Source organism: Haemaphysalis longicornis, unplaced genomic scaffold, assembly GCF_048455015.1.
Source record: "Haemaphysalis longicornis isolate Haplotype H1 unplaced genomic scaffold, Haemaphysalis longicornis Haplotype H1 scaffold_12, whole genome shotgun sequence".
In the NCBI taxonomy this organism is placed as follows: domain Eukaryota; kingdom Metazoa; phylum Arthropoda; class Arachnida; order Ixodida; family Ixodidae; genus Haemaphysalis; species Haemaphysalis longicornis.
Genome location: NW_027526225.1, coordinates 99,375,403 through 99,393,895, shown reverse-complemented (window position 1 = coordinate 99,393,895; position 18,493 = coordinate 99,375,403). Strand labels below are relative to the sequence as shown.

General features: G+C 48.1%; 1 protein-coding gene across 1 annotated transcript; it reads right to left on the bottom strand.

Annotated features, from left to right (window-relative positions):
• Positions 1-244: 244 nt before the first annotated feature.
• On the bottom strand, positions 245-18,447 carry LOC144163086 (uncharacterized). Its single transcript, XM_077693885.1, has 7 exons — positions 17,652-18,447; positions 15,095-15,300; positions 14,332-14,700; positions 12,380-12,464; positions 8,350-8,414; positions 6,755-7,090; positions 245-3,543 (listed from the first exon to the last, which is right to left on the bottom strand). The coding sequence occupies exons 1-7, from the start codon at positions 18,025-18,027 to the stop codon at positions 3,376-3,378; spliced, it is 1,605 nt and encodes a 534-aa protein (XP_077550011.1). The 5' UTR covers positions 18,028-18,447; the 3' UTR covers positions 245-3,375.
• Between the last annotated feature and the right edge of the window lie 46 nt (positions 18,448-18,493).

The following is an 18,493-nucleotide window of genomic DNA, read 5'->3' as shown; positions in this document are numbered from 1 at the left end:
GTGTCATCGAGATAATATGCAAGAACAAGGCAGGCAGGGGGGATAAGGAAGCGGAGGAAGGGGCGGGAGGGGGCAGGTGCCCTTTTCGCACCCCCCTCCTTTTCGCACCCCCCTGCCGATGTCAATGAAACTGGGCCATTTTAACTTGAGCTGTCCTCTACATGCAGCATTCAAATGAACACCAAATTGAACACCAAATTGAACACCAAATGAACACCAAATTGAACATCAAATGAACACCAAATGAGCAGGTGCTTTCAGTTGTGCTTTGGCTCTGTATTTAGCTGGATTGGTACATGCTGTCATGCAGACGTTGGCCAAAAGGAAGACGCTCTAACAACTTGAAGAAAATTCACGCGCCCTGAAAATGGTACTGACAACAGCGGAGTGAAATTCGCTAAAACCAACAGGTAAATCTCTGCTGTTTCTGCGCCATCAACAAACAAGGTGCCAAATAAAAGGCAGCAAGGGGTACTACAGCAGTAAAATATCTGCATGGTTGAGTGCTTCAATGACCCCACGTCATTTTCCCAGACTGACTGCTATCTGTTGGCACCAGCCTTCGCCAAACTTGGGAGTTTTAAAGGGACACTGAAGTGATTTGTAAACATTGTGGGATTACAAGCACAAATTATAGTCAGGAGTCTGTAGGCCATGTTTCAACCGCTCTCACTGCGTTTACGTGACTTTATTCAGTAGAAAAACCAATTAAAAAATGCTGCCCTCCTCTCTGCATCCTCGGCCATTTTCGGTGGCGTTTTGTATGACGGCAGAAAAAAATTGCTTGGCTTGACTGCGCTGCTGCACGGCTCGGCAACTTTTCGACAGAGTCAGTCGGCCCAGCAATTAGTCCGTCGGCCGCCGACGGGTCGTCGCAATTCGTTCGCTCAGTTGAAACTAACCCGCGACACGTTTGTGAAACACTACATCAAGCTCCAAGTCCAGGTCGCTCCACACAAGCCTGCACAAGCACACATGTGACACTTCTCTGATTGGTACGTTAGTAGGAAAATCTAAGGCCAATTGAAGGCGGGAGAAGAGTCAGCAAAGTTAATATGGGTGCTAAGGAAATAAAATCAGCCGAAACTTTTACCATACAGCATAAAACTAGGGTGCAGGAAGCACTTTTTTTCCACTGGGTGAACAAGCACAGTGGTCAGCAGCACAACCACACAGCCGTGAACGCATTTCCGTCTAAGAAATGCAATTGCTAGACATGAGATATTGTGGAAATTTGAGGGATGCTTACTGCACGAGTGTTATACAACAGTCATCTAAGTTGTTTGAAATTATAAAATTAAATAAAAATGTAAACTGATTATACATTATACATTTTATTTCCAACACCAACAGTGCTGGGTAGTGGCCGAGTGGTCTCAGTGCTAGAGATGTTATTTTCCAAGTCGCAAGTTCCAATCCCCGAGAGTACGTACATACCCTTTTTTTTTTGTAAGTTCAGTTCTTCGTTTTCGGCCAATGTTTTACCGTATTTACTCGCATAATCCTCGCACTTTTTTTTCGGAAAAGTCAATGCAAAGTTAAGGGTGCGAGAATTATGCGGGAAAAAAAAAAAAATCCGGTGCACAGTGTTGCCAATTTGCCCTATGCCAGTCCCGCTAAATGTAGCGGTCGTTTTTTGTATATGTAAGCTCAGTGTTGCCAACAGCAGCTATTTCTTTTTATTTTATTATTTACAACGTAAACAGTATCCCGTCGATCAGCGATCATGAAATTGCCGCCTTTGCTTTCTTGCCGCCTTTGCTTCCGGTCGCGTTCGCCGCCGCGCGTTCGACATCTAGCTCGCGTAGATCGCCTGCGAACAGCCGTAGTTTCGACGCCGGCGGCGGAGCGGCCGCCGCCGGGCGACGTTCGCCGCCTTTTCGCCTACATTTCGCTGCATGGAGGTAGTAGCCATGCAGGTTGTTAGGGGTTAGGGCGCCTGGATGGCCTTGGATACACAGCGCTCTCCGCCGAACGGAGAGGCGGCGGGGGAGGGCACGCGTTGGAGAGCGCGTGCACCATGCGGGTTTCGCGAGCAGGCAACTTTCGCCGCTGCGAAGTTGGGGGTGCGAGGATTATGCGAGGAACCAAAAAATCCAAGTTTTTGTGGCTCATATTAGGGGTGCGAGGATTACGCGAGTGCGAGGATTACGCGAGTAAATACGGTTATATACTGAATTCACTATTTTTGCAGTGTAGCGTTCATTGCTCCACAAGCGAGTTCGCACAACGCGCGCAGACTGACACTGACGTGCTAGCGAGTTCTCGTTGGCGTGCTGTTGCCATAAGCACCGACTGCTTGCAGGCAGTGGGCACAGGCCAGAATCAGCAGACCCTTGGCCTGGTGTGAACACGCTTTTTACGATACAGGCATGAGTGAGGCAAGCTCCGAATATGCGAGAAAAGCGCATGGCATTTCAGAGCCTGCGGTGACGCGGGGGGCGTTCATCCACTGCATAGGCCTCAGCTAGTGATCGCTACGATTCCAAGCCATCCCGGTAAGCTTATATGATGCAATTTAGAGCCGACAACATGGCAGAAGTGCGGTATGGCGATTAAGAATGCCCACCCAACAACAATGTCGGATGCCGAGCATGTTGTTTGACAGAACTGAAACTGAAACTTGTTTGAATGCTAATCTTGGTCATCGTCCAATCACGTAGCACCTTTACCTGCTGGTTGGTGCAGCCGCCGAAAACTGAGCAAGGTAGTTGTTCTTCTTTCAGGCTTTGTAAAATAAATACCACCTTACTGCCCGGATGAACGATGAAAAGTGTGTTCATTCGAGCCAGTCTACGCAGTGCAACCAAAAACGGGAGCTTGACAAATTCACTTCAGTGTCCCTTTAAGAGTTTGTTTTACATTTGGTCAAGTTTGAAATGTAGATGGTGCAGGCGCTCTCTGAATTAATAGGAAAACCTTTGCAACTTCCTTTTGTAACCACAGTGGGGCAGGCTTTTTTAATGCTCATTAATGAAATGACGATAGCAATCAATGCCGTAGCTAATGGCCTTAAAAAGAAGCCCTAGATTGCTCCCTGCCTACTTCCCCGCGCCTTTTAAAATGCCAGCAAACATGGCGGTCGCACGGCTGGGGGCTTCAGGTTTTCCTAAGTGTAGTAAAACGATTACAAAAGGGACTGCACGTCGTTACGTCTATGCCACTAGCTTCAGGCAACCACCTTGTGAGTGCTACAGGAAGTCGGCTTGGTAGTTCCCCATTAACACAGATTTCGTTGTTCGCGTCAAGTTAACGGTGTTGCCTTTCCAGAGGTGGTAACTTCTTTGCAATCTGCTGCTTCTCCACGCCAACCCCTCCGTGCCAAAGGTGGGCACGCGCGCGGAGCTCTGCTCGAACAAGAGGTCCGGCCCGTGCTCAGAGGCCCGGCATGACGTAGGCGATGTTGTTAAGGATCTTGGTGAGCGTCTCCTTGGAGCAGCCGTTCATCTCCCGGCCCACCGCTGTCAGGCACAGCAGGGGACCGAGGGCGCACAGCGTCGAGTCCAGCAGCACCGACAGACTGCCTGACACCGCTATCTGGCCCTGTTCGAGGGGGAGAGATGCGAGGGGGACAGAACAGAGCGCACTTCAGCAGGAGACAGAGCACAACACGCACTGAGTGGCAAGGAATGCTTAATTAAAGGGGCCATACAGACAGAACACAAGTTTGGTTCATTCGAAAGATTGCCTAACGCACACTTCGCTCAAATAAGCTGTGTAATGAGGAAAAAAGGGAATGGCCATGCGACCCACTAGCTCATTTCCCCGCACAAGAACCTATGCTGTCGTTTGCGGCAGCTCTGCGATTGGCTGAGGCGGCAAGAGCAAACGCAAATTAGCGGGGCTTATAAGCTTGCCCAATGAGCTATTTGCGCTGACATTTAGGGCACATTCTTTTTCTAGCAGTAAGAATGATGAGGTAAACAGTGAAAGTTACGAAAGTACACAAAAACATGGAAGTACCGATGCGTTTTGCTGTTGGTACTGCGCGCACTATGCTGTTTTAGCTGCAGAGCACTGCGGCGCTTTGGGGTTGTCTCAGATGACACTGGCCGATTGGCGTAAGCGACGGTGTCTTACGTGACCGTACTTGACAAGCAAACACCATGTTTCACGAAAGAATTATTTTCTACCCGAACAAAAGCAAGCCAGGTACAAATATGGGCAAAAACAAAGGTAGAAAACGGCCCGCCGCGGTATGGTGGTGCCATCTTGGTTGACCAATGGTAAACAAGGCTCCCAAGCACATTTGACATCATTGCAGACATCACGAAAACACGCGATTTGGCGGGAGAATCAAAATTTCAACTTACATTGATTAATTTGACAGTGAGTAAAGCATCATTTGCTTCCAGACAAGCACTGGGGGTACCACAAAACACGAAATGTTTCGAATAAGACAAGCTTGTATTGTGCCTTTATGGTCCCTTCAAGCGGCTATGACACGCTGCTGAGAATGCAATGACATCATGCAGTAGTCCACTCCGAATCGGTACAGTGGGATTCTCTCCTAGCACAGCGCTATAAATAAAAATTTCAGGGAAAAAAATTTAATGTGCCACACCCAGCAACAACAACTGCTCCCATGACAATGGCGTTCGCAAACAAGCTGGGCATTGATCGCCACATGTGATTGTGTGTATATGCGTGTGAATGTGCAACATAACCACGTGTATGTATGCATGTACAGTCAAATACCGCTTCAACGAAACTGACGGAACGTGCGAAAAATTTCGTCAAATCGGAAATTCGTTGAGGCAAAATCTGGCCGAACACACCGCGGAATGGCAAGAAAAATAGCCCCGTATATTATCCGCATTATCAACAGCACAATGGAATGTAGAAAAAGGACTGATGCACAATTGCACCACGTTTATTCGGATAATGAACGTACCAATGGTTATCTGTTTTTTACCTGCACATAAAGAGTGCATTCGGAAGGGGGCGGGAAGAAAAATAAGAATGCAGTCGCACCACATACTGCTGTTTAACAAGGCATATCTACTCAGCTGATTACTTGCAGATAGCTGCTAGGCCATGGGAACCCCCCTCTTGCTTGTGGACCTTTATTTTATCACCTGCACCTTTTAAAGCTGCACCTTTATCTTATCCTCTAACTGGCCATGGCAGCAACTGACCTTGGCAGGCAAGCCGCACACACTTGCATTTATCGCGACCGAGCACTCGCGACTAAGATAGGATGAGGAGGATGACGCAGGTGCAAGGCTAAACACGGAAACATTATTTTTGCTTTTGACTTCGAAGAATTGCAGCAAGAAAAAAACTGCAAGGACAGCTGCTCACAACGCTTACATGACGGCGCTGCGCCAGCAACAGAGCACATTCGCGTGATTTCAACTGGATACGGATTGGCTGTAGCTCCAGCTTGGCGAACCGGGCCTGCGCCTCATGTAAAGGCAGCCAGCCACATCGTTATCACCAGCAAACAATGGCGTCCACCTATGAGTTCGTTTTTGTTTGTGGGTGGTAGCGTGGGCGCACGGCGCACATTTTCGATGAAACTAAGTGCCTTGAATGTATAAAAAGTTACAGACAGCTGGCGTTACGCTTATTTTATCATAAAGTAAATGCTCAACCCCAGCCCCACTGAGTAAAAATTTCTTTGAAGCGAAAATGAGCCAGACGAATGGTTCATTGTAGTGAAGACTTTGTTGCATTGACTTCTATGGCTAGCTGGTGAGGAACCGGAAATATTTTGTTGAAGCGGAAATTGAAGCAGAGTTCGTTATAGCAGAACTAGACTGTATACACAGTCTTTTTTTTTTTTCCTCCTGCACCTCTTTTTCCCTATTAGGCCAAAGAACCATCCGTTCAGAGTTTTCATTCATTCATTCGTTTGGCTCGATCACGGAGCAAGAATTATTGAGGAGGTGCATCAGAGCTTGCTCCGGCGGCGCGATAAAGTCACAGCACCGGGCACGGCACCGACGCGCCCTCTGTCGCGAGGCGCCCAAGGGAAAGGCTCGCCAGTCCAAGGTCAGCCAGTGCATAGCCGGCTGCCATCGTGGGCAGACGATGCCGACGAATCTCTTGCGCGACTGGACTTTCATTAGAGTCAGTTTGCGGCGGACGAGGTCTTCGCGTTTCAAACATCGTTGCTGTAGGACAAAGGGGCTTTGATTTTTTTAGAACGCTGTAACTACAATAAATAAAACATGTGGTTGAGAATCTAGGCACCATTAGTTCCAGTGAATGATGGTTCTTATCCTGCATGCCATTAGTTGATATCCAGACTGTCCTAACTTCTCCACCCTGCCTGTGCAACATCAAAAGCGCGCGCAAATCTGAGAACCTGCCCACGAGAGGCGAGTCAACCACTCGTGGCGGGAAGGCGGCGTCAGCAGACGTCGTCTGCTCCGGGATCACTTCTAGTGCTTCGTTTCAAGCGCGGTACGGCTTGTAACCAGGGCAGTATTTGTTAGTAACTGCTGCTAAAATGTCCAGCACTTCTATTTATTTATTTTACAGAAAGAAATCCGGCAATTTTCACAATATATTCGACGATGTTACGATTTTTGTGCGTCGCGTCCGTAGAAGAACATGTAAAGTATGGTAACGCGCTTGACGCGTCATCTGTTGTGCTGCTCCGCAAGCTGCATTTCCTCAGGCAGCGACACTAACGCGCCGCCCACCCGCATTGTCCCAGCCCAGCAGATTCCCCTCCTCAAATACTTCTTTCTCCGTGGGCTCGATAGTGTGGAAAAAAAGGGCAGTGCATCCACCCGTGGCCCACCTCGTGCTCGGTGAGGCGCTGGCCGATGGTGCTGAGCGACTCGCCCAGCAGCTTCAGGTGTGCGGCCACGTCGACGGGGCCGATGCCCAGCGACCGGGGCCCTTCCCCCGTGGCGGCCATGGCTCGCGCGTCTTCCTGGGCCGAGGTCAGCACCGTGGCCGCAGAGGGGGCGGCCGCCGCCTTGGCAGCGCCCCCGGCCCCGGCGCGGCCGGGCGCAGCCGCTGCTGAGGCCGGGGCGCTGGCCGCTGCTGTCGACGCGGCCGTGTTCGAAGGCCGGCCCGTGCTGATCAGCATGGAGCCCTTGGTCGCCGGAACCTTGGCCTTGCGACGCCAAGCCTGGGCAGTTCAGGGAGAGAGGGTGAACCACTGCCGCACGGCTGGAATGTGCGGGCTTGCTTCCTACTTTGTTTATCAAGGAGAAAGAAAAAGACACTCTAAATGGAAAGGTTTGAGGGACAACTAGGGAGAACTTCCCGATTGCAACTAGCTGACCAGTCATTTTACCCAGCCCTGACTTTACATAGGGTGCACTTGAAGGACAGCGACACAAAGTTGTGACAAGTTCTCAAGTTCATCGCACTTTATTGACTGGAATGATGCGTCGACCAAGATTAAACAACTGAAACTGCATTGTTCTCAACGCAATGCACCTGCACCCCATTCATAGAACTGTTACAGCATTGACACGCATTCAGAAAAGGACAAGGGAGGTAGCAGTATACTAACACCTTCAACAACAACAAAAAAATTGAAACGAAGTTTAATACTTATTGCTCACTTGTACAGCCCCAAATGGGGAAGAAATTGTGAGATTTTTTACAACCCAGTGCATTTTTGGAAACCCCATGTTCAGGAAAAGCAAAAGCAAATAGAACACCAACAAAACAGGAATACAATGACATTATCTTTCAGAAATAAACACTTCACTCACTAACCCTGAGCAGCAACAATTTCAGAATACAGACATCATCATCAACAGCAGCCTATCTACACCCACTGCGGGGCAAATGCCTCTCCCTTGGGTCTCCAATTATCCCGGTCCTGTGGTAACTGCGACCAATTTATCCCCGCAAACGTCTCGATCTCATCTGCTTACATAACTTTCTGCCGCCCTCTGCCACGCTTGCCTTCTCTAGAGACCCACTCTGTTACCCTTCATGACCAAAGGTTATCTTGCCTTCGCATTGCATGCCCTGCCCACGCCCATTTCTTCTTCTTAATTTCTACTAATGTGTCCTTAACACGCGTTTGTTCCCTGACCCACTCCGCTCTCTTCTTGTCCCTTAACGTTACACCTATCATCTTCCGTCCCATTGCTCGCTGAGTCGTCGTCAATTTAACTTGAACCCTCTTAGTGAGCCTCCAAGTTTCTGTCCCGTAGTTGAGTACCAGTAAGATGCAGCTGTCATACACTTTCTTCTTCAGGGACAATGGTAGGCAGCCATTCATTATCTGAGAATGTCTACCAGATGCACTCCACCACATTCTTATCCTTCTACTTATCTTTGCATCATGGTTGGGATCCGGGATCACTAGACTACAGTATACATCTTCAAAGCCAACCTGTCTTCCACAAAGTTGCAGGAACAACTTACAATTTTCTCTTTTTCAGGAAGCATTTTCCAAGCTTCTCCCAGCTTCTTGCTTATGGAGACAAAGTCTGCAAAGTGAAGGGCAGTTTCGGCACAGTTATTATATGCGTGCGACCCCTGGTCATTCTCAACACTTAGAGGTGTGGATACTTGCAGGAACACCACAGCAACAACGTTTTAGATGCACTGAGTTTTTCCTCATAATTAACAAGCACAAATTATAAGGTTCGTGAGGAGAAAAAAACTACAGTAAAACCCTAATTACACAACTTTCTCGGGGCCGTAAAAAAGCATCATAAAACGCGGGCGTTGTGAAATCTGAACAACAACAATTACGCCTATTCAGTTTCACACAACGGATTTGCAAGAAACTCCAATGCAAACTAGAAGCTAATACTTTGCGGGGCTCAGAAGCCCAAATCACTAAAAAAAAGTAAATGTGCAAAGAATAATGCAAAGCAGGTGCCAATCACACCGTATTAAAGGGCCCCTGGGATGGATTTCAAGGTGGTTTTGTTTGTGTCAGAAATCTACTTTTTATTTCTTGCAGAGGGGCAAGTCTAATAAATAGTAAGCATATTCGCTCGTGCCAACAAAAGTTCAACTCCTACAAGACAGAAATGTTTGTTGACTCGGCGACTTGCGAAGACGTAGTAGTCCGAACTCGTCCGAGGCAAAGCATGCATTTTATAACCGGTTGGCCGCCTGAATTCGCTTGTATGTCCGCGATTTTTGACAGTGGCGGTTCTACCCACATTTCTGTACAGCGTTGTAGTTAGCATGGTTACTTCAGCAAGTGGATCGCACATGGCAAGACTACTTTTTTTTTTTTCTGCTAGCTTCCCAGTCCTTACGGACATTAAGCAGGAGGTCGGGAGTTGACTGTACATGCACAAGTTACCATTACCGGTAACTTACCGGCATAAATTTAAAAGGGGTAACTAGTGTTACTAGATCAGGTTCCAGTGACACTAGGGGTAAGCACACGCAGCGATGGTGACGAGTGATGCGAAAAATGCGACTCAATGGTTGCAGCAAACAGGTAGCGTGGGCGGCAGCGACCAGCAAAAAGAATTTTACAAAAGCCGCTGGTGGTGGTGACAGCGACGGCCCGACAGCCGTGGGAAAGTGATTGTGGGGAGGAGCGGGCGGCTACTGGAGGGAAGGGAAATGAAAGATGAGACAGAGAAGAAGGATACGCTGGAGAGAACCGATTGAGTGGGCTCAAAATCCGCAGAACAGGGTCGTGACCCTTTGATTTCATGCACCGGTTGGTCTTGCGCCTCATGCGGGTCAAGATGGAAAATGTGGGCTAGGCATGAAATCGCGCCGGGTAACCGAGGTTTTTAATGCGCTGTTTCTGCAGGAACTACGCCGGGACTCGACTAGTCCGTCATAAAACCCGGGTTGTATAAAACCCGGGCTGTTGTGAAACCCGGGGACATATAACCAGGGTAGAGCACTGAACGGGCCCGGGCCGGCCCGAAAGCCCGGACCCGACCCGGCCCGCGGGCCGGGCCGGGCTGCCCGAAGTTGATTTTCGGCGGGCCCGGGCCGGGCTTGAATTCTTAGGCACGACCATTAATAGGTCCGACGTGAAGTGCAGAAAAGAGCATCAAAATGAATATTCTTGGTTTATTTTTGCGCGCTTCTTGCTGTTAGTTGTACTCATTGTTTTAAAAACGTGTTTTGCTAGGTCTGATGGCCACTATACTGCTATTTTAATGACATTTCTTGTACTGCATCAAGGTTGTATATTTTGGTGTATAACATACCAAAGATACGATTACAAGGAATGCCCAAGAGGGGAAGGAATGAATTCAGACAACCTGGAGCTGTGCACCTATGTCTATGTATGTACACGTGTGTTTTAGATGTCGCACCAATCAAAATGCGGCTGCCGTGGCCGGTAATCAAACACGCATGCCAGAGAAACACCACCGCTTAACGACCACTGCAGGTGAAGTTTTTCAACACACGTACATACTCACTGATTCAAATGCGGATAAAAAAATTTCTGCAATACCAACTTATGGCCGAGACAACCACGTGAAGTTGCGAAGAGTCTGGTAATCAAAGGTGATGATGTCTCTCGTCTAAGAATACGAGCTATTATTACGCCGATGTGGCGTGAACTGCAGACGGTGAAAGCTAAACTACGTGCACTTTTAAACCCTTATTTTTTGCGTTCAGTTCATGACGTGCCTGTACAGACTAGATGCTCCGTCTGGTCGCCCGGAATATAATAAACAAACTTTCTTCAGCGTCAAAGACCGGGCCTGGTCGCACACGCGCGGGCCCTCTCTAGGCCAAAAAATAAATCACCGGGCCGGGCCGGGCCTGGGCTAGAGATGGCGGGCCCGGGCCGGGCTCGGGCCAGGCTCACTTATGAATGCCCGGGCCCGGACCGGGCTCGGGCTAGGTGTTACGGGCCCGGGTCGGGCTCGGGCTTCACGAAGTGGGCTCGGGCCGGGCTCGGGCCTTAAAATCAGGCCCGTGCAGTGCTCTAAACCAGGGTTACACTGTACGTTGCAAATTTTTTTGGCACAAAAAACAAAGCAACCAGAAAATTTTGAAAAGCGTACGGGAGCAAGAAGAGGTGATGCCTTTCTGCTGCTACTGAACTGCACTAAATCACTGTTCAAATTCAAATGCTCTAGTTTCGCAAATTGAAGCACACTTGCCCCCTAAGACAGCACATCCCCTTGGTGGAACGCCTCATATAAAATCAGAGCACACAATGCTGGGTAGGCATGAAAAACCCCAAAGTCGGCGGCGAAAGAAGTTGCACAGTGCTGTGTGGAAGGCTCTTTGTTTTTAATCAGTTTCTTAATACGAACACCTGCGATGCTAGAAATTAAAGCAGCAAAGTAGCAAATGGCTGCCACACGTTACTAAAAGCCCATGAGTATTCCAGCGCAGCCACCTTGCGTACCCTGTATTTCGCATCTGAGCATAGCCATCTGAGCCACTGTATAGCATCATGGGCCACCACGTACAAAGCATATCGAAGCCTCATAACCACTTACAAAAAAGGGCAATAAGAATTATTACATTTTCAAATAGGACTGATACTGATGCTCCAACACATGCGCGTATTTCTGCAGGACTCTATTCACATAATAAGCGTTGCGGATATAATATGCCAAAATAGTAAACCATGACCACCCTCTACCACTAAGCATTTTTAAGTTGCCGGCGTTCAGCACAAGAGTTCCAATGAACAATTGCTTTAATTTACCAATTCCTGAAAATGTATATGGTCGGCGGCTAATAGAATTTCATGGCGCTCTTATTTGGAATGCTACACCGGCTGATGTGAAGGCAGCACCCAACTTTTCTTCAGCCATGAGGCGTTTTATGTTAGAGGATAGTGGTGTGGTTTGAGAAATAATCTATGTGCTTTTCTTTATCCTCAACGGTGCATTGTGTAACCCAATGAATGTATTTGTACCTGTTCCGTTTGTCGCTGTTAGTACCATTTTCTGAGTTATGCGATATGTCTAACCATTGGTCCCAACACTAGTCAGCCAGGCTATATCACCAAAAATGTTTTTTTAAATCTTTCTATAACATGCTGAAAGTGACAATAAACAAAAGCATGGCATGTTAAAAAAAGGCGGAGGGGGATTGTTCCCCTTTCATTTTCTTACAAGCCCTTCCTAGTTGTACCTGCCGTGGTGGCTCAGTGGCTAAGGCGTTGTGCTGCTGAGCACAAGGACGCGAGTTCGATTACCGGCCGTGGCAGCCACTTTTCTGATGGAGGCGGAAGTGAAAACGCTTGTGTGCATGAGATTTCAGCGCACGTTAAAGATCCCCAGGTAGTCAAAATAAATCCGGAGCCCTCCACTACGGCGCGTCTCATCGCCTGAATTGTGTCGGCACGTTAAACCCTACAATCAATCAATCACCTTCCTAGCTGTCTCAATATTGCCTGTACGATGTGCGAGGGCCACCTTCACTTATTTCGCAAATAAACTGAACAAAATCCTCATAATAGAAAGAACCATTGTTGCTCACAAAGATCGCTCACCGAGGTCAGGGTTTTCGCTGACTATCCGGCGACGGTATTCCTGACACCAGAGCATGTAGGCGGTCATCGGCCGGGTCTTCGCTTTCTGCACACGGGAATGATTGGCAGAAGCTGTGCAGTGACATCCGTCCGCATCACATTCCAGCAAACTCAAAGCACACAGACAAGCCTATCCGTCGCTTTCACAGAGCAAAGGTTTCCACCGCTACAAGTTGCACAGCGTAGTAACCACCCACATTTTAAGGTTTGATAGCGAGAAAAATTACGTGCAGAACACACAGTTCATCCCACAAAAATGAGGATTTTGCATGTTGCTTCCATTAACCTCAAATATTCCCCAAGATTTTTTTTTTTTTAATAAACATACATGCGCCAGCAGTCAAGAGGAAGGACTTTGAAAACATCCCCTGTCTGCCCAAATTATGAGTGCATAAAAACAAAGTAAACGAAAGTGCATGCATGTGTGGGAGAAAGGATGAACAAGAACTTATCAAAGGGGGACGCTGGTGTTGAGGGCATTTTTTTTTTAACTATGTCCTTTTAACTATGAAGCGTGACCGACACATTAGGCATATTTCAACATTCTGAGCACAAATATGCAGTCAATTTTCATCTATGTGGTGCAAGTTCAGAGTTGTGCAACATGCTATGCCATTCCATTTCGGGCAATTTTTCTTATTAGTATCTACCTATGAAATACCCTATTACTTTTTAACCCTTTGAGCTCTAGAAGGACCATGGAGTGCAACTATACTACAGCAGTAATTTTAGCATTGTTTCTGCAATTGCTGTATACTTATTAAATGCGAGGTCATCAATTAGCAATGTTTTCGTATAATGAATCTCATAAAAACTTGTGCTAGCAAATGGAAATGCTCTATTCTTCTGGTTTTGTGGCGCTTTTCAGTCCACAAGCTTTCGAATGCAGCAAGAATGGTGCAAATCCGACCAATGCATCCCAAGATATTGTACCCGACAGTTGACTTCGCAAGAAAAAGGTTGGTCCTGAGAAAAAAAAAGCACGAAGTTTGGAAACGTAGGTGAAAATGGTCATTTACATAACTTTAAAGGGCGACAGATTTGTAAATACTTATTGTACAGCCTTAATATTTTGCAGGTACACTTTTTGGTACCTGTAGACTGCAAAAAAATTAATAGAGAAAATCGATTTTTTTTTCATAAATTCCTGGTCCTTAGGACCACCTTTAATGCCACATAGCCTTCCATCAAAAGGGCAATTTCTTCCTCTGGCAACAAGCAAGCAAGCAGGTGTGCAAACAAATTGGCACTGCTGGTACATGATTTGCATTTACCACCTAATACCCCTGCCACACGGGCACTTTCAATCCAGATTGAAACGAAGCGTGACTGACTTTTAGAGGGCGCTCAACGCACCGCCGCTGCTACATGGCACGTTTCAATCCCGATCAAGAAATTGCACCGATTGCGCTCACGTACACCAGACAGCGGCAAAAATGTACTTCGCGGCCGGCGTCTGGTAACTTTGCATGGCCGCAGGTATACGTAACCATATAAATGCTATCCCACACTTATTTGGATAAAGTTACTTGATATAATTTGTGGAATTAGTTGAAGTTGTCAACTTTTGCACCATTACTCAGTGGGGACGAGAGTATCGCCGCTTTCATCCGATTGCACTTGGGAACCTCAATCGCGCTTGGAGTACCAGGATTGAGTTCGAGCGAGATCGGGTTCAATTGCGATTGAAACTGCAGTGTAGCAGCGCCAGTTCTAGATTGAGCTCGATCCGTATCGACTCAATCGCGACTGAAAGTGCCTGCGTGACAGGGGTATAATAATCCCCCACATGGGGCACGTGTCATGTTCTAGGAAGAAGCGAGTTTTCAGAGTGGCAAACAATGCAATCATAGCAGCAACTGCACCACTAACAGCTGACGCTGTGAAAACAGGTTTTGTGGGAGCGACCAGACCTCTTTTGGTGGTGCCTTTTCCTTCTTTGGCGCTGGTGAGGCCTTGGGTGCGGCCGGTTTCTTGGCCGCCTTCTTGGGAACCGGTTCCTCGTACTCTGGGTCGTCGTTGGCCACCTTCTTGACGGGGCGGCTGGGCTTGGCCCTCGGGGCCACGCCTCCTTTGCCTCTCGCGGGTGCCACCCCGCCGCGCTTGGGAGGCGGCCGCCGCTCGTCTTCCGCAATCACAAGGTGAGAGTCTCTCGTGTCATCGTCGTCGTCATCATCATCGTCATCGTCGTCATCATCGTCGTCGTCATCGTCATCATCGTCGTCGTCACTTTCCTCCACGTTGATCATGTCGGCTCTGGGTTCCATGTGATGCATGCCACGCTGCAAGAGAACACCATAAAGAAGAAAAATGCAGCCGACACTTCTAACAAGCAACGGTTACAAAAAGAAAAGAAAAAGCATGTACAAAAGAAAAGCAACGCCTGAATTACGAAAAATTTCATGGCATGGGATTCAGACAATTCTCCTTTCCTTTGGTTTCAGTACTACGAATGTGATTGGGTGCTTTTGCAAGTTATGTTATCAAAGACACAGGCAAGTCACCTTAGTGTGAGATCACGAACGAGATAGGAACATTCCTATTTCCTCGAGGATTTCAAAATAAGCTCCAAAATTCCTCTACGAAACAACCTCTAACTCTGCAGAGGTTGTAGCCATGCTTATTTTCACGGCTAACGCGAGTACAATCAACCGGTCATTCGGCCAGGCATTGTACCTGTCTCCCCTGTTGGCCAGCATCGAAGTCGTTGCCGCCCGCAGGCACGGCTTTGGTCTGGGGCAGCATCTGGAAGGCCGGCTTCTTGCCCTTCTGCTGCTGCATCTGCATGTGCGGCATCGGACGGCCGTACTCCATGGAGTCGTCAGAGTCCGACTCCTCCTCCGAACTGGTCTCGCTCGACTCCGACGATGAACTCGACGAGTCTGGTGGTGGAGAGGAAGATTGAGACGGTGTTAGAATGGCCACAAAGGCTAACAAACTCGGGATACCGTCCAATGAGTTCGGAGGATCTCCTGTTGTGAAGGTGATGTGAACCAACAGTTGAAACCGCTAACTTTTACTCATGGTGTGTCTGTCCCCCAAACAAGATTACACGGTTAGCTTTCTCTTAGAACACTGCACGGGCCTCCTTTTAAAGTCCAGGCCCAAGCTCGGCCAAGGCCCCGCCTGGGCCCGTTCATTTATTTTTAACCCTAGGGAGGGCCCACGTGAGCGTGACCAGGCCTGGCCTTGCACGCTGAAGGAAATTTGTTTATTATATTTGATTGAGTGTCCTCATAGGGGGCGATCGACAGAGTATCTAGTCTGCACAGCACGTCATGGATTGCAATGAAAAAATTTAAGGTTAAGTAGTGCATGTGTTTTAGCTTCCACCGTCTTCGGTTCACGTCCCATTGGCGTAATAATAGCTCGTATTCTTACAACGGAGACATCATCACCTTTGGTGAACAGATTCTTGGCAACGTCACGTGGCTGTCTCGGCCACAAGTTGATATGCTAAAATTTCTGGTGCCGCGTTTCAATCCATGACAATGAGCGTGCACTGAAATGTTTTACCTGCAGCGGTTGCTTAGTAGTTTCTCTAGCAGACAAGTTGGATTCCCGGTCACGGCAGCTGCACTTCAATTTGTGCAACATGTAAAACACACCTGTACATAGACATAGAATGAAGAGTTCCAGGTTGTCCAAATTTTTTGTTATCGTACCTTTTGCATGTTATATCCCAAAATATAAAATGTCGATGCACCACATGAAATGCCACTAAAATTACAGTACAGTGACTACCAGACCTAGTGAAACACATGTTCAAAACAATGCATAGAACTAACATCAAGAAGCGCGTGAAAATAAACTCGGAACATTCCTTTTGATGCTCTTTTCTACACTTCCCGTCAGAAATATTTATGGCCAGGCCCATGAGTTCAAGCCCGAGCCCAGCCCCATGGCTTCGAGTCTGAGCCCACGGCATTGAGCTCAGGCCCTGCCCCACCAATAAATGCTTCGGAGAGCCTGGCCCATGGGCCAGCCTGGGAAGTGCTCAACTTTGTCTTCAACGTGGCTTCGCATTATGTGCTGAAGACTGGCTCAACAAGCGAAACGGGCATTTAGTTCATATATCAAGCTCCGGGGGCACAAAGCAGTGTGCTTCTCACATGACTATCAGCACAAGTCTGGCTGCCACACTGAGAGACACTTTTTCAGGCCACTCATGAGCATTGAGGATTTTTAAAACCTGCAGAACGTGAATTCTAATAAACTTAACGTACGAGTTAGGTAGACTTGGAACCACTTGCGAAATGATGACCCTCCTATATGATAGGCTGAGGAGTTTAGGAGGCTGCAAAAACAATGCAAATGCTTGAAATTAACCGAACCAAACCATGCGAAACCTATTTCCTCTCCCGCAGAGATGACATGCTCTGAAGTGCACTTCATGCGCAAAGGAGGCTATGTTTCCGAACTAAACAGTGCGAGCCTAAATGGCACCACCAGAAAGCAGGCGACAAGTTTGAAAGGGATGTACTGGGAGCCTATTTGATCAGATAAACCATGCAAACATGCAAAAGCACGTATTACGTCACGCACTAGAAGTTTTAGTCTCTTTCTTCCAGATAATGTTAAGTACGATGTCCACTGGCTTGCCTCATTCACTTCCGTGCAAATTAAGAACTGACCATTGACTTTTGGTGCTGATATTGTAGCTATTACTTTAGGTTCGTAATGTCAGCTGTACGAAAAAGCGTTTTTTTGTTGCTGTTTTGTTCACTGGCAACTGAACAACACTTGTTGGGGCCAGCAACAACTGTACCGTGTGCCGTCATTGTAATTCAGAACTTCGCCACCAAGAGTGCACAAAAAATCGTCTTATTTAGAAGTTCAGCTACGTTTCCGAGTCAACACTCTGGTGCTGCAAGTTTTGTTGGTTTCATTCGGTGGCCACTGTGTTCGAGAGTAAGCAGAAAAAAAGGCGTTCGTGACGGCGAATGAGTTGTGTGGAACTCCTTAAACCAAAAATGACATTACAGCCAATGGCATTAGACTTTTGCGTGTAGCAGCAAATTAATGGCATTAAAACTTAAGGCATTAAGCACTCAATATCATTTTTCGTGTACGTGTGACACGGGTAACCAGGCGGACATCCGGTAACCAGGCGGACCACAATGAATACGCCTGTTGTCCACACCGGCTTCGCAGTTTCTTCCGGTGACTAGCCCACTACCCGCGAGCGGTGCTAGTCCAACAGAGGACACAGAGATGCACGGTCAGTGCGTACCATCGGCGACATTGCTGGATCCGTAGAGAGGCTGGTGCTGGGCCACTGGTACCGCCTTGGGAGCAGTGGGCACGTTCAGGTACCCCGATTCCTGGATGTTCTGCAGGTTCTTCAGGTGGATCATGTCGTCCACCCTCCTCTTGACCGGACTCACTGCGGGCTGCGCCACCTTGGTGGCCGCAGCCTTGGCGATCTTAATGGGGGCCACTTTTTTCTCCGGCGGTTCGGAGAGCGGCTCCGGTTCGTCTGATCTCGGCCTCTTCTTACCCTTGGACGGCGCGTCGTTCAGGTCGAACGCGTCCCAATCTTCCATTTCCATTAACTTGGCCGACTTCTTGCGAACACGACCTGATCTTGAAATGCCGCCGCTAGCCATGGTCTTCGAGACTGCTAGCGGTCACTGGGGAAGAGATTAGTCGCCCTCCACAAGCAATTTGAACAAGTTCGCGGAAATTGAGCCTCGTTTAAGGACGTTCTTGCACGCCGCGGGGTTTTTCTTCGAGACGAATCAGACGCGGCGGTCTGCTTCTGGTGCTTCAAATAGACTTGCGGACAGTTCACTTGTACAGCGCGCCGCGCGTCTGATGGTCGTTAGGTCGCCTCCGCGACGAAGCCATCGGCGTTCGTGCCAGGCGGAGGCATGCTACACCAATTACAGTCACTTTGGATGATGGGCAAGTACATCTATAGCGAACGGGCGACCACAAAAATGCTGGCAATTATCTAAGCAAGGGCGCCCGGGAACAAATTGCAACGACCGATTGTCAAAAACATAAACTCGACCGCCATGTCATAAACAACATGGCCCCGACATAAGACTTCGCAAGTTTCGTACTAAATTA